This window comes from Aplidium turbinatum, chromosome 11 (genome assembly GCF_918807975.1).
Source record: "Aplidium turbinatum chromosome 11, kaAplTurb1.1, whole genome shotgun sequence".
In the NCBI taxonomy this organism is placed as follows: domain Eukaryota; kingdom Metazoa; phylum Chordata; class Ascidiacea; order Aplousobranchia; family Polyclinidae; genus Aplidium; species Aplidium turbinatum.
The window spans coordinates 24,376,053-24,392,181 of record NC_137482.1 but is presented as its reverse complement, the minus strand read 5'-3'; the positions used below and the strand labels follow the sequence as shown (position 1 = coordinate 24,392,181).

The 16,129-nt window shown below is 38.7% G+C and overlaps 1 protein-coding gene and 1 non-coding gene across 2 annotated transcripts; one reads left to right on the top strand and one right to left on the bottom strand.

Annotated features, from left to right (window-relative positions):
- Positions 1–584: 584 nt before the first annotated feature.
- Positions 585–10,578, bottom strand: LOC145779557 (ferroptosis suppressor protein 1-like). Its single transcript, XM_082591173.1, has 8 exons — positions 10,218–10,578; positions 9,713–9,828; positions 9,241–9,366; positions 6,038–6,130; positions 3,042–3,150; positions 2,814–2,969; positions 1,913–2,110; positions 585–1,594 (listed from the first exon to the last, which is right to left on the bottom strand). Exons 1-8 carry the CDS (start codon positions 10,393–10,395, stop codon positions 1,440–1,442), a joined length of 1,131 nt encoding a protein of 376 aa, XP_082447299.1. The 5' UTR covers positions 10,396–10,578; the 3' UTR covers positions 585–1,439.
- A 3,911-nt stretch (positions 10,579–14,489) lies between these two features.
- On the top strand, positions 14,490–14,601 carry LOC145780413 (U6 spliceosomal RNA). Its single transcript, XR_014290643.1, has one exon. It is a non-coding gene; the product is annotated as a U6 spliceosomal RNA (small nuclear RNA).
- The last annotated feature ends 1,528 nt before the right edge of the window (positions 14,602–16,129 follow it).

Sequence of the window (16,129 nt, the reverse complement as noted above, 5' to 3'; positions counted from 1 at the left end):
CTACATTTTGTCCACGTAGGGGGCCCCCTCTGCCCCCCCTAAATCCGGGCCTGCTCATTATAATATCTTAAGCAGTTGTGTTTTATAGATTATGTATTGTAGTTGTTTCTTTTTACTTTAGTAAAATGAGACCTCTGCAACTAAATGTTGCTAGATTAAATGTTATTACCTACATTATTAGGCTATTTATAACATATTGTGGGCGGAGATGAATATAGGAATCAATTATGGGTCTCAAAAGTTTAGTCTAGGTATAATATGCATTTTTAACAACAATTTGCCTGAGAAATCTACATTTTTAAGCTCCTACATGTTTTAAGCTCAGGAAAAATGCCCTTTTTCCCATCATTTACGCGTGAAAAGTGCCCTTTTTAACATAACTCTCGCGCTAAAAGTGCCCTTTTTTGAAAATTTGCCCACCTAGTCCCAATTTGTGAAAAGATGCTATGAATTGAGCATAGGACTGCTAAGAAGCCTCAAAAAAAGAGCAAGATTCAATCATACGAAAAAGGAAAAAGAGTTTCAGCATCTACTGCAGATGGAAGAGCATGGCTATGCAACCAATGAGGAGAAAATTACAATAACAGTGTTGACAGAGAAGCTTGGATGAAATGTATCTTTTTTTTTTTTTTTTTGACTTTCGCGCAATGAATGAAATGTATCGTAATGGGCTCATAAGCTCTGTACAGATGGGCTGTTTATCTGCACTAAATATGTTAAATTGTTTTGCTTGTTTTTGTGGAATGCTATAAATATTTTGCCATCAAGTTAGTTTGTAGTTATTCGAAATAATGTGTTATGTTATACAACACAACAAGGAATTCTTTAAAATGATTTTAATAATGATTCAACTAACCCCACCATGTGATTCAACAAACCCCGTTGTCTCAAAAAATAGTACTTTTTATGAAATTGGCATCAGTTTTAACTGCTTTGCAGTATCTATATGAAACTATTTTCATCTAGTAGAGTGTATGTCCATCAAGTATCAGCAGACCAATTTTCACCATGATCTGTAGTCTGTGGCGCCCACAAGCGGAATAAAACCTTAAAATGATTCAACCAACCCCACTCTCCCCTACTGTATTTTATCGCAATGGGCGCAAATAAAAGCATGTTATTATCATTCCAATTCATAGATCACTACATATTAAGGAGTGGTGCCACCAGATATGGTAGGCTATAGGCTATAACCTATAAGTTATAATATATAGGCCTACCAGATATGCAGGTAGCCAGGTATGCTAGAGAAGCAGTATTTATTAGTCGGCAAGCAATGCTGTGTCAATTTTTAATATTTCCTTCCATATTTACTGTAATGTTTTCATAAGATACATTTATTCTGAGGAAACCTCTCGCGGCCAGCGACTTGTGAGACTGGCCTGCTAGCGACAGTCTATCATTGACATGTTTTACATGTATATCTAGTAGGTTATCATCTAGCGGTTGTAGGTTAATCCTAAGTTTTCCCACAGCATCTTGGTGAAAAGATCTTCGCTTTTCTTTTCCATGATTTCATCTTCATCCAGTAGTTTTCCATTCGCAAAGCCAACACCTCCATAGCGACCGATAGTGATCATTACAGATTTTTTGTCTGCATTTAAAACAAACAAATCAGGACAGGGCGCTACGGTGGATTATGGTTATTGCAAGCCAATCGACTAACAGAGTTTGGGTTAAGAAAAAGCATGAAAATCTTTTTTAACTTAGAACATATTCATTCCCCAGGTGATCACTTTAGTTTGAAATTTCAAAACAAGGATTATCTCACTTGGAAACCAAGCAAGCTTTTCATCCAGACGTTGCTTAGGGATAATCTAATTGTCCAGTTACAAAACAAGAAATGGTTCTACAATTGTAGAGAGAAGCAGTTGGTCTGTGACACAAAGCGTTAGACCTAACGGTGACGTACTCTGTTGAAACATGACGTTGTTTCCTTCCATTGTGATGTCATGCTTTAAGTTTTGTAAAACAACTTTAGCTTGCTCATTCTCTTCGAATGGATCTATTTCGCTATTCGTTACGCCACCGATTGCGTAAGTATTGACGCAATGCAAAACTCTCATGAAATCATCGACAGGAAGTTTTCCTCCCTGCTTCTGCAACAACTCTGGAAATGCAAATGACGTAATTCATGGCAGAAGTCACATCACTAATATTAGAATAACATAAAAATTCGACTAAAAACAATTTTAAAACCTTTGATATATTTGGAAATCGTATAGAAGGCCTAACAGAAACTTGGACTATCGTGTTGCGAAACCAAGAACATATTATGATATTACCAAACCAACATGAAACAATGTTCCAGGTGTCACTCCATGCAACAATTTGCGAAACCAATACTGTACTGTAGATCTAAATATTTATGAAGATATTGGCAACCTTCCTTGGGAAGAAAACACAAGCATAATGAAACGCCAGATCATTTATGGCGTGATAAAGTGTGAATCAATTATTTTCGCTGAATAACGCATGCAAAAAAGCATTATTTTTGTTAGATAGGCCTACGTCTAAAAGTAGGCGTAGATCAGTAAACGGTCACGTATGGGAAAGGTATGAATGACAAGAAGACAACACGCTGACCTATGTCTTTTCAGAGCGTGTATCAGACACGTCACACGAGCCTTCAGCACTGTCGAAGATTTCGAAATAGCCCATTTAGAAATAGCTTATCTAGTCATGCAATTGCACGTAGGTTATCTTTGATGAAAGACAATAAAAGGTGACTACTTGTTACCCAGTAATAAAAAGATTGTTAGCATTGTTGTTTATTGATGAAACTTAAGATAACGTTTCTATACGAATCTCACCAGGAAAAGAAACATCTATGAGTTGTGGCATTGTGGACTCTTCTCCGCAACTAACTACAAGATCACCGGGAACTTTACGGCCATTTTTAGTTTCAACAATCTGTCCTGCCATGAACTGATTGAGTTTGACGCTTTTGAGGTTGGTCACGTGATCATCTGCAAAATCAAAAGAGATTATGACGTAAAGTAACTTGAACAACCATCCAGCGATGTCTGATCGGTTCCCACCAAGTATCACGTCGACTTCCTTCCGATCCAAGATCTCCATCAAAGAAGCTTGGAGTTCTGGTGGGGTTGAATCTCCTAAGAGTCTTGTTCCTCCATGCAAGATTGTCACCTGACAAATATTCAAACGCTGTTCAGGTTAGGTATACGCAGGGATATCTAAACAAGGGGATACGAAGGCTCGCAGCGATTGCCTTATTCTCAAACACTACCAGGATAGTAGTTTGTAGCGCGTTAAACATGTGGTTCTTTGCAGAAAGTTTTGTAGCGTAGCTGGTATAGTCAGCTGCAGAAGACAGTTAGCAAATGTTACATAGAGCATATTTAAAGAATGCTTATTTGGAAAAACAGTTGAAAAGTTACCAGTAGCCTAAGCCTCAGCTGTTTTTCTTAACAAAGCCTTTGACGTAGGCTAGATGTAAAGCAAGTATAGGCTAGGGTAGTAGGCTAGTTGAATTAATAGGTGACCATGAACATGCAGTACGGTAAATATCCAGGTCTGAGGCTAATAGCGCAATGCTATTTATGAAGATTTATTAAACTACTATCTGTGCCAATTGTCAGTTTACCATAAACAGGAATTTTTTACGAGATAAAGAGAAGCCCTTCTATTGTCAGACGTAGTAAAAGCCGTCGTATCCCCTTCTTTAGATTTCCGTGGGTATAGGCTACGACCAGTGATGTACGCGCATACAAAAATATTGACGCCGTCAGCGTTAACGCAAACGTTCGAAAAACCATACGCCGTATGCGTCAACGTAGCTTGTAAAAAAAGTTGGCGGCGTCAGCGTCAGCGCATACACTAGCATAAACTCATTTTGTTTGCTAGGTGCCAAACATTCACACGGTATAAACCACTCGAAACAAACAAGTTTTATTTTGAATTTCCACGAAGAAACACAAGCATCTGAAAGTGTTCATCTGACATTTTGCTGCGTTTTGGTTTCAATATGTCTTTGCCCATTGAAAACATTCTTTCAACTGCAGCGTTGGAAGGTATTGGCGTGTTGTAGCGAAAAGAAGACTTTAAAAAGTATGCGTTGACGCTATGCGCTAAAAAACGCGAAAAGTTTACGGCGTAGCCTCAAGCGACAACTATCCAAAAAAATGTGGCCGTAAGCGTTAGCGCAAACAAAAAGTCTACGCCGCAAGTCTACGGCGTAGAATTTGCGGCGTATGGCCTACGTACATCTCTGGCTACGTCACACCATTATTCATATCAAGGCAAAAACAAACCTTGAAAAGCAACGAAGTAAGTGGTGGAGCATATGAGCTTCTCTAAGGTTGATTGCTTTCTAGAGGTGCATGAACTTGTAATGTAGGCTACGTTTGTAACTAATGTCGGCTGTGAGTCACTTTGGTACAAACAACAATTAAGCTGCACCTAATTGTTTAGCCTACTACCTGTATCATCAATTAATTATTCTTGCGGTAGCCTACCTGGATGATAGCAGCCGGCAAGAACGTTGGCAGAGACTTTACAACTGGCACGAGCGTAAATATCATTTTAATTCGTCAATGAAAAAGTTTCACTTCATGTAAGAAAGGAGCCACTTAGGCTACAGTTTGATTACTACATTAAAAAGATAAGAAAAATCATATCATGTTAACTCATTCTATTTTTTGTCATTAACGTGTAGGCTACTAACAAGAAAAAAAATAGTAGGGTATACCCAGCAGTGCCGGTCTTAGGGTATTTCGGGTCCTGTGCGGAATATGCTTTGCGGGCCCCAATGACAGGTATTCAGTACCTTGGCATCCAATTCAGTAGCGTAGCTAGGTATTTTGAATGGGGAGGGGGATTTTGACGGCCGGAGGGCGAAGCCTGACGGCGTGTTCGTCGAAAGTGACACCCAGTGGCAGGGGTTTGGGGGCTCCTCTAGAAAAATTTGAAAAATTGCTTTGAATTTGGTGCATTCTAATTGGATGTTCAACAAAAATACCGGTAGCTTACTTGCTTGTGAATCGAATTGAAGTTTTTTCATTGGAAATGACAAAAACTACTGCATTTTCTGATAGGAACCGTAGGCTACATCACAGTACACTACAATCGCTAATTTTCTGAGTAAATTGCGGGCCCCTTAACTTGCGGGCCCTGTGCAATCGCACGATTTGCACACCCCAAAAACCGGCACTGTACCCAGTAAACAATTTTCCTTGGCCCAACGTTGGCTGACGGTTGTTCGGGTGGCTGAGGTAGTGTATAGTTTTGCCAACTTTTGAAATATCTTAATTGAAGATATCTTCGAAGAATTGTTTAAGTTTGCTTCATGGTATTCCCTTTACAATTGTAATGTGACAATGAAAATGCAAAAAAACTTAGAATTAGGAAGTCGTTCTTTCCAATGTTGGTGTGCAGTTGAACAGAACGTTGGGCAACGTCATTAGTTGCGGGCGAGCTACGGTAACCTCTCAATTTTTTTACGTTGGCCCAAAGATTTTAAAATAAGTTGGCCCAGCTGCGACGAATGGTGCAAGATACGTTGGGTCAACAGAGGAGCACTATTTTACCAACTGTCACACTCCGTTGGGCCGCGGTACAATGTTTGCTGGGTAGGCTATACTAGCTACAATAAGCAATATCGCCTTGCAACTCGTCAGTGAAAGGGAGAAGGTGGAAAAATCTCGAGTTGTTTCAACTTTAGTTTGTTTTTATTTCGGACCATCACATCAAAAATACAGCACATGCCAAATATAGCACAAGCCCAGAATAAATCAGAAGCGATGAACACACCTGAATAGTTGTCCGTGTAGTTGGCTACATGTCTGCAGCTAGCACGGCCACAAAACATGATAGGATTTCATTGCTAAGTTTACTATTGTCACCAATTGTATGAGAGGTAAGTATTGATCTCTAGTTGTTGGATTTCGAAATATACAAAACAAAGATCATTGCGAGTTGCTTCAAGGAAGAGCCTATGACAATATGACATGCACCCACTATTGGCATCATATTATATCAACCAGCATTATGTCATTTCCATCACTCATCGAGTTACCTTCTTATCAGGGTAATCCGCTCTTATTTCACCTGCAGTCTCTACAGCAAATTGGTTGCCTCCCAAGAATACGATCTCTGGTGCTTTCTTCATCTGAAACGTTTGATCAGCTGCTTTATTGTGTCACAACGACCACAAACTTAAAAGCTAATGTGTTCAATGATCAAGGTAAATGTATGACAAAGTCCAAGCAAAAAATAATCGTGTTGGATCTACATAGGCTACTGTAATTTGTTAACACGATAATTTGTTACTTCATCGTACATTTACCTTGAACATTGAATTTCTAGGGTTTGGTTCGTTGATTGGGTTTCTCTCTTGCATCGGCTTGGCTGGGCGTGAAGTTGTGCTCAAATACGTTAAATTGCTTACCCCATTGTTTTTGTATACCACTGTGTTCAATTTATAAGTGGAGACGATAAATTCCTATTTTCATAAAAAAGACTCATCACTTGACAGCAAGGCCGTTGAGGATAATTTGGGCCCGGTAACAATGAGATTCTCGGGTCCCAAATCAAGACAATTTTAAGGAAAATGCATTATATCCAAAAAAATACTCGGTGTTGCCGTTTGGAAAGGTTACGGCCCCTAAAATCATCTCGGGCCTGTCCAAAAGTAAGCCACCTCCCTGCTGACTTCTTGGCAGTAGCTGTCTCGACAACTTTTTACATCGAAATAGCGATGACTCCTGCGATGTGGTTATTTGTTACTTGCAATTGGTTTATTGGCAAATCGCGGAAGCTCTTCACAAAAGCACATTGATGACGTAACTTACCGTACGGTAGCCTACTTATACTCTCTTACAGTTTTTTTTTAAGGTTTGGTTTGGGTGACCGCTAAGTAGTTTTAAGAGACCGCAAGTGTTTCATTTAAATACCAAAAAATAGCCATATTTGCTTAAACGAATTAATTATTTATTAGCCTATTGGCAGTGCACACTGCACAATCACAGAACAAATTTTTCAGGTTCTATCTCATGCAACAAAACAATCAAACAAAGTGTGCTTGTTGGCTTCTGCTTGTTATGTTTCCACACGTAAAAACTGATCATTATGCGCCATAAATCAGAAATAAACATTGACGAGTATCGAAGGTGCACTTCTTTTGTGAATAACTCTTTGATTCAGCTGTTAGCTGTACCTCCACTTATTCTTTTTTCTGGACGTGAACTATTGATCGTAGGCTATATTCGTATTATCGACAAGACATAGCGAGAAACAACCATTACTTTTCTACTGTAGTTGCAGGTCCAAATTTTGGGAAACCGCTGGAGAAATTTGGGGAACCGTTTCGGTCCCCCAAAACACCTTAAAAAAAACACTGATCTCTTATACAGGGTGGTCCACAAAAATGTAACATATTTTGTTTATCTGTCATTTCCATAAAAATTAATTCTACCTCTTGATTTTCAGGTTAGTTATAGAGTACAGCTATAAGTTTTATGTGTAGCAGCAGCCTATGGAGTCGGGATATCAATTTTCAGTGGCTAAGCAGACAAAAATCACTGAACATTTTCGTCGACTTTCCTGGAAGGAAAACACCGTCTCGGAATACAATCAAACGCTTGTGGGAGAAGTTCAGAGACACTGGCAGTGTGACTAACAACAATAAAAACCATAGTGGTCCACCTTCCATCGCAAGAACCCCCGAAAAAGTTCACAATGTTCGAACTCGTGTGGAGAAGTCTCCATGGAAATCCACCAGAAGACTTTCTCAGGAAGTGGGGATTTCAAGATCTTCTGTCAATAGAATTATTTATGCTGACTTGCAACTTTTCCCATACAAAATTCAGCTTCTTCAGACTCAAAGTCAAGCCAACAAGGATGAACGATTTGAATTTGGTCATCAAATCAGTGAACGGATTGAGAACAATCCCGGTCTTTTGGATGTGCTTCTCTTTAACGACGAGGCCCACTTCCATTTGAGTGGCCATGTGAACAAACAAAATATGAGATTTTGGGCAGAAGCACAGCCTCATGCGCATGTGCAAGCACCCTTGAGTGTAACAAAAGTCACAGTTTGGTGTGCAATAGGACGTAATGGCATTTTTGGTCCCTACTTTTTTGAGGACGACGAGGGATGCCAGGTGACTGTTAACACTGAACGTTACATCAAATTGCTTAGACGACAATTCATTCCAGCAGTAAGGAGGAGAAGAGGGACCGACTTGAATACAGCTGTATTCCAGCAAGACGGTGCCCCACCGCATTGTTCCAATCGTACCCTTGAGTATCTGCATCAGTACTTTCCTGGGGATCGATTGATTTCAAGGAGGACCAACAACCCCTGGCCGCCATATTCACCTGATCTTAACCCTCCTGACTACTTCCTCTGGGGATATCTAAAGGATAGAGTCTACCAGGACAATCCTGATACCATTGACAGACTGAAGGAAAACATTAGAAGAGAAATTAGAAGAATTCCAAGGGACATGTTAGGGAGAAATGGACAATTTCAATGTGAGAGTGGCAGCGATGATTCAGCAGCGAGGAGCATGTGGATCGAACATATTATCAAATATTGACATAACTCAGAAACCGGTTTGTTTTTTCAAAAGTACTTTTGAGGGCAAAAACTTATAGCTATGAGCCTATGATCCATCTCCGGCTGAAAGGATTTTGAAAAATCTTCAGATTTGTAGAAATTATGAACAAACGAAATGTGTCACATTTTTGTTGACCACCCTGTATACTATCTCTGTATACTCTCTATACAACTATATATAAAGCTTTGGTAGAGAGTTTGCTTTGTTGAACCATAGAGAAATAAAACATAGTAACTTTAGCGGGTTTAGCATACTTCATTTCACACAAAATATAACATAATTAAATAAAATAAACTCAAACGTTTTCGACACGTACGTGACTTAATTTTGTATCTTACGCCTATCTTACGATTTTTCATTTTATGTATTGCAGGGTTAATTCCTGATGAGGACACACGTAGGCTACGTGTCAAAAACGTTTGAGTTTATTTTATTTAATTATGTTATATTTTGTGTGAAATAAAGTATGCTAAACCCGCTAAAGTTACTATGTTTTATTTCTCTATGGTTCAACAACTATAAATACTATACAACTCTCTATATACTTACAGTATATAGGCCTACTACTTGTAGCCTACTACCGGTACTTATACTCTCAGTTTGTTCAAAATTAAGTCGCATTTTGTTTTCATAATTGCTACTTCAACATTGAAGTTACCTCTTCAGTGAATGCTTTATACAAGCTCTCCGCCTCCAGTATGGACTTTCCCGGTTGCGCATGATTTAATCGTCGAGGAAAAGAGGTGGATTGATCAAGAGCAATGACCAGGTAGTCATAACGAACCTGCAAGGAAGCACAAAGCTTTTGATTACTTCACATAGTTTCATCTATTCCTTCACAAAGTGAATCCTTGCGTCTGACACGATGTCGCTCTTTCGAGTCTATACGTGGTTGACGCTTTCAAAGCTATTAAAGATGAGTTAGATTTTCAAACAGATATCGATTGCAATGGCGGGACAGCAAACAAGATCCTTTGTTTTTTTATTATAATGACGATTTAACGTCTACAGACATTTTATTAATAAAAGACGGATTTTTCCAATTAAGAAATACTTGCTAGCCTATAGCCTACACTTCAAAAAGCCGCAAACAATCAGAAACATGTTTTTAACAATTTGAAATCTCAAACCTTTTTTCCATTGTTCAAAACCACTGTTCTTTTCTTGGTGTTGATTTCTGTTGCAATTTCTCTGACGAAGTTTTTCACAAAATCTCCGTATGGAATAAATGTTTTCTTTAGAAACTCTACAAAAATAAAAATCAACGAACTGGCATTTTGCAAGCACACCATGAAGATATTAGATGTGTTGTGTTGGGCTGACCACTGCAGTTGGTTGAAAACATCATTTTTTATTTGTTAAATTAGCCATACCAGAAAATATTTGTTCATAGGACAAATAATATTAGGTCGTATTTTGTATTTTTGCTTCCTCACTCATAAGAAAAAATTTTGATAACAAAGAGGCATTTCGCTAGAAACTCACCATGCGTCAGGCCAAGTTGCTTTTTTCACACACAACTGAAACATAGCAGTAAATACTCGCGCATAGCGATGCAAATGATACGTGAAATTGTGACGGTTTGAAAGCTAAGTTCTGTAGCGAGCGAGTTGTTATGGTCGTTTACAAACGTACCTGGTTCAACAATGCATCTTGATATCGCTATATGATGAACCATCGATTCATCTGGCTCGATCAAAGTGACCTCACAGAAACCTTCCTTCTGTAGGAGATGGGTGAGGTAGGCACCCCCGTATCCTCCCCCGATAACAAGCACCCGACTAACTGTCGGCTTTGAAGCGCCACAACCCATAAATAACCTAATATCTATTCCCTGGCACCCAGATGACAACTAAACACCCATACCTGACCTAATGATATTGGTTGGAACTGGAAACCGCGAGACGTGTTTCCATTGTCAACTCGTTTCATTGTTATGAGATTACAATGATGACGTTACTACAATGCGTATTGTGAGGCAACAACGGGGTTAGGTTTCGTTGTTGTTTCAGTCGAGTTCTTGCGTCACTTAGGTGACGATCTTGAAGAAACCTCCTGCAGCCTGTTAATGTAAAGTAACAATAGAAACCCACACATTATTTCATCAGTGATTCCAAATCAAAGTAGCTACACTCATCGTGCTTTCTTGCACCAAATGTTAAATCTGATAGAAATAACTTTATTTGCCAATCAGATTCTGTTACAGTACAAACTAAAGAACAAGCTTGCAATATCATATAGCCTACCGGTAGCCTACAAATAATTTACAAATGTAGAGAAACACGTAAGTAGGCTACGCTCAGTGTTGAACGGTTCAATTGGCCAGGAGCAGCGAAAGACTTGGTGGCAATTGACTAGTAGACCGTATGGTCGTCTCCTTGTCTCCCTGTGGGTATGGGAACTTGTGTAACTTTTGCATTGTATATGTTACTTGCACATTTCAAACATATACCTATGTTCCTGTTACTGACAAATAAAACATTGATTGATTGAAACACCATTCGGTGGCTTAACTGGAATCAACCACTTGAATACTTTAATCATGGAAGCAATACAAATAGGCTACAAGTAGCTACAATAGTGTCCATATTCAGGGTGGAGTAAGGCTATTTTGCATCCCAGGTAAGCTTCAATAATTGTTTCGCTGCATTATGTGTGTTCATAGCGATAAGCTTATTAAAGGCAAAACTGAAAACTCTCGAATATTCGCACGGAATTTTATTAAAATTTTCTAAATATAAATCGAAACTTGATTGAGCTTGAGAACATACGGAGACTCTATTATTATAATTGAAGGGCCTAATGCAAAAGGGAGGTATGTCAACTTTTACCAAATTTGAGTTAAGCACGTCAGGAAGTTCATGAGCCTGCTGCGCGTCTTCTGCAAAAAGGCCGTATGTGTATCTGTTACGGCCAATCTCTGTACAAATCAAACGTCATATATAAACCGTTCAGGTCTACTGAATCTTACGCCATGGAAATTCCTAAAACATGAGCAGAGATTGCACCATCGTTCGTAAGACTTGTATCACACTTGTTGAGAATTACTTCACAATGCATATGGATTATTGCGTCACATAACTGCGTACGTGAGTTTGAGATATTGCCATGTATTCTGATCATTCGTAAAATTGTTGCTTGAAGTTAGTCGCAAATTTAACTGTTTCGCTTAGTGCTGCTAGCTGGACAAAATTTCCGTCTTTTATCTAAGTAGTTTGGATTGTAGTGACAAGTTTTTAGTGGCCTCATGAGAAATGTAGGAGATAGGCGAAGGAAAAAGGGGATATGTCACATAATTTTTTTTATCATCTTAGCGCAAAAAGGAGATATGTTTGACATATATCCTTACTGCAAGCAACAGATTGCAACAATTGTACATAAGTAACCAGTGTTGTACGCGTCATTGAAATAATTTGACGGCGTCAGCGTCAGCGCGAATTGCCTAAAAACTTTACGGCGTAAAGGACTGCGTAAGCTCTTAAAAAAATTGACGGCGTCAGCGCTAATTTCTAGCGCTATTTTTGCCAGCGTCTCATAAAACGCAAATATTTCAACCAAGTTCAGGCTAACAATAGCTATAAATAAAGAGCAGGTGTTATGTTTTGAGACTGTATTGTAAATAGCTGCTCAGCCTATTAGTTATTTCCTTGCAGAAAAACAAGCATTTCAAAACGTTTGTCTGACAATCTGCTGCGTTTGGGACGCTTATTCAGGGTAGGGATTGTAGATCACAGGGATGCGAAACTTCATCCGCTTTTGGCTTATCCGCAACACTAGAAGAGTTACGTTTTTTTGTAATTTACGAAATATTTTACTTTTTACGGGTTATATAAGAAGAGTGAAGTTGGTTTTAAAGTAATTTAAGGTTTTTAGTTGAAAGCAAGCCAGCAGTAAAGCGTAAAAAAAATGTCAAATTGGCAATTGACCCTTCTAATGTTGAAGGAACAACGGAGTTGCGCGTCCCGTAATGTACCGTCCCTAATTCAGGGGCGCCAAAGCGATTTTTGACTGGAGAGACAGGAGTATGAAATAAGGGCACTTTTGTTGTTGAAAGGCCAATTTTTTTTTAAGTTTTAAGATAAGATATATAGCGATAATGCTCATCTATCAGCTCATTATCGAGTAATGATACAAGTATCCGCTATACAAAGAACAATGGCACGGAAAGGCATCATGCTATTTTATAATCATGTAATATATAACTTACTGTGATGGAGAATTTTGTGTCGTGAATATTATTTTGAGACAAAAATAGAACATTATAATTAGGCTAAAAGCGAATAGCATAAATTGTTATATTGCAAAGTGTGCAGTAGCTTAGTATGACCTTAAAAGGGCACCATTGCCCCCTCTTCCCTCCCCATCCACAGAAATTTGAGGGCAGGGGGCATCCGCTCCCCCTGCTCCACCCCCGGTTCCGGCGCCCCTGCGCATATTGTCCTTTCCAAGTGAAAATACATACGTTCCACACAAGCGCTGGTTGGTATTGGTGTGTTGTATTTTAAAAACAAGTTGAAAACGTTTAGTCGGAAAGGTATCACTGTTCCAAGCGTGCTGTGATAGTTTAGCATGTAGGCTATAAATCTTTTAACGAGGTCCACTGCACCAATATCGCTCTTTTCAGGGGCATATAGCTCTTGAAATAAAGTATATTCAACGTCCGCGATGCCATTCATGGATTTTTCGCTTTCTGTCTCTGATCCCTCGTTCTCAATACATGGGTGATCACCATTTGGCGAACTTCTTCCGCATGTATTCCAGGGAGCCATTCCAACCAACGCAAAAACTGGTAATTCGGATGAGTCGCGCTGGCCAGAATACATTGTGAAACTCTTATTGTGAAACGAGATTTTCCATGAAAACAAAAAATGACGCTTAGCGCTTGACGCTTAAAATCGGCAAAATAGTTGACGGCGCTATCACTTCCGTCAACTGAAAAATAAATTGACGGCGCTAGCCTCAGCGTCAACAAAAAGTTGACGCCGTCAGTTTGACGGCGTCAACGTACAACAACCTGCAAACCTTAGCTTATCCAAGCAAAGCGTTCACGAAATGATTTGTTTTTTATTGGAAACACTATCTCGTGTTCAATGAAGTGTTGCAAGCAGCTCATTTTTCAGCACGTGAGTTTATAGGCTCTTGATAGAAGTGATTTCTGGAAACAAGATAGTCCAAGGGATTGTATGGAATGAATAGGGCATTTGGATATCTATACGCTTGACCAGGGGTCACCAACCTTTTTTGCATGCGGGCCACTTTGGCACTAAGGAGAGCTGTGGCGGGCCGCACTATTAAAATGTTAGGTAGGTTAACTCTTATGCTAAAAAAGAACGCATTTCGTACCCAGTATCCAGCGTTACATGTTGTTAATATTTATGTTAGAATACCGCATCAACAAAATTAATCGAACAATGCTACTGCCAGGCCAAGCTCCTTTTACAACACTTTTGACTTTTTTTTAACAATGCCTAATAAACGAGGCCACTTGTTTTGTGCACTTATAGCGAGGCGAGCGGTTTCATCAGAATATTCATCGCCAAGCAAGAGTGGTGTTGTCACTTCGCTTCACAAAAGATATCTTGCAATTACCAATTTTAGTAAACAAGGAAATGTTTGACACATTGCAATACAGGCAACAATAGTGACCTACAAACATATCAGCGAAAAATAGGCTCCAATAACAGGGAAAAAGAAACCAGGCACCATGAAACAAATGCTTGTAGAAATCACCGAAAAATCGTAATTCTATCGTAATTCATGAACAGTCTTCCCTTTAAAAAAGCAATGAGTTGGTTTTTCATTCTTTTTGTGAGAGTCTATAAAACCGTCTTTCTTTTGTTATAGACAACTGTCACTTGCGATGCTTATCAGCGTGGCAAGAATTTGTTGATTAAAAACATTTTGCAGCTACTGTACTTGCTTCGGCAGTAGATATACTAAAATTGGAACGATGCAGAAAAGATTAGCATGGCCTCTGCGCAAGGAAGACACGCGAAATCATGAAGCGTTCTATATTTCTTTAAAAAAAGAAAAAAAAACATTTTGCAGTACTAAGCTAAATAGTTCAGTTCAGTTCAGTTGTTTTTATTTCTGACCATCATATCAAAACAATACACGTCAACATAGCAAAGGTCGAGAGAAAGGTAGAAGCGACAAAACGCGAACGTTAAAAACGTGCTTGTGACCGAAGTAAGTTATTGAGTTGAAAAAAAAATTTGGCACGGTCGCAACACCTTCAGAAAAATTTAAGATATAAGAAAATAAAAAAAAGAAAATGTTAATAAACAAAAAAAAACAAATAAATTTAGGCTATAGCTTTATTAGCCCACATAACTTTAGCTGATATATTTAAGATTTGTATGGACAGTTGCTATGAAGATCGGCCATGGTGCGTTATCAAGAGTGCTGATGGTCTTAAGGGGAACACGTCTTGATGCGTTTAGCTCATAGCAAGAAGAGCAAGGCAGGCAAAGAAAACCCCACAAAGAAATCCTACCACGGGCAAAGCCATTTCAAGCGCAACGCACCATAGGCCTTGCACGACTCACAAAATAGATAGGCTATAACTTGACGACACTGAAAACAATGACGAAAACAAATAAAACAAACTAGCAAAAACAACATCATCATCTTTCGGAAATTCAATTATACCCAGGGAAGTTATGTCTTGAAGATATCAAGCGTGCTTTGATAAAAGTTGCGTTGATAAAGCGATAATTTTAAACCCCAGTCAGCTAAACTCGTCACTTCCACACTGATCCAACGTTAGCAAACGTTGAATTAATGCAAAAACGACAGGCATCGCTAGCTGGGAAGTAGTAGTGGCATGTCACAGTAATATGATAAATTTGGGTTACCGTGTATATGTTTTACACGTTAAACCATAACAAAAGTGATAAAGAAATCCAATTTGGCATGTTAGAAAAATAGATAAATAATCAGACAATAGCATGACGATCCAGTCCAAGATATTGATATAAAAAACAACTGGTTGGAGCACATGGCCACCGCTTCACCGAAAGATGGCGATTGGTCGAAGAGGATGGAGAAACTTCTGAAGACTCTGTAGAACTTCTGTGGACAAAAAACACAAGAACCAGAAGGCCAGTAGGAGTACTTACAACCTTACTATTTTGCTAATGAATCTACACACATTGGCCTATCATTTCTGGGCAAAAAAAATAATATTAGTATGTTTGGTGCATGTAATACTTAGATAGGATCATTTTAAGAAAGATTTAGCTTGTTCATTTTTAATTTAAAGCCTTTTACAGTTTTGCATTCATTTCTTATAGTAGGGGGAAGCTTGTTCCAAACTGTTGGCCCCATGTACCGTATTGATTGTTTGCAAGTGTTAATTCTACAATATAGGCTATCGGAATATAAGGAGAATTACTTCTTGTTGTTAGGCTACTTGATTGTTTACACATAATTATATCATTGAATGTTGTGGGAAGTAGCCTTTTTGAATATTTAAACATGAAAGTTGCAATCTCTGTAGTTTTCATGTGGTTAATTGATTTTAAATTGTTGAGTTCCATTACACC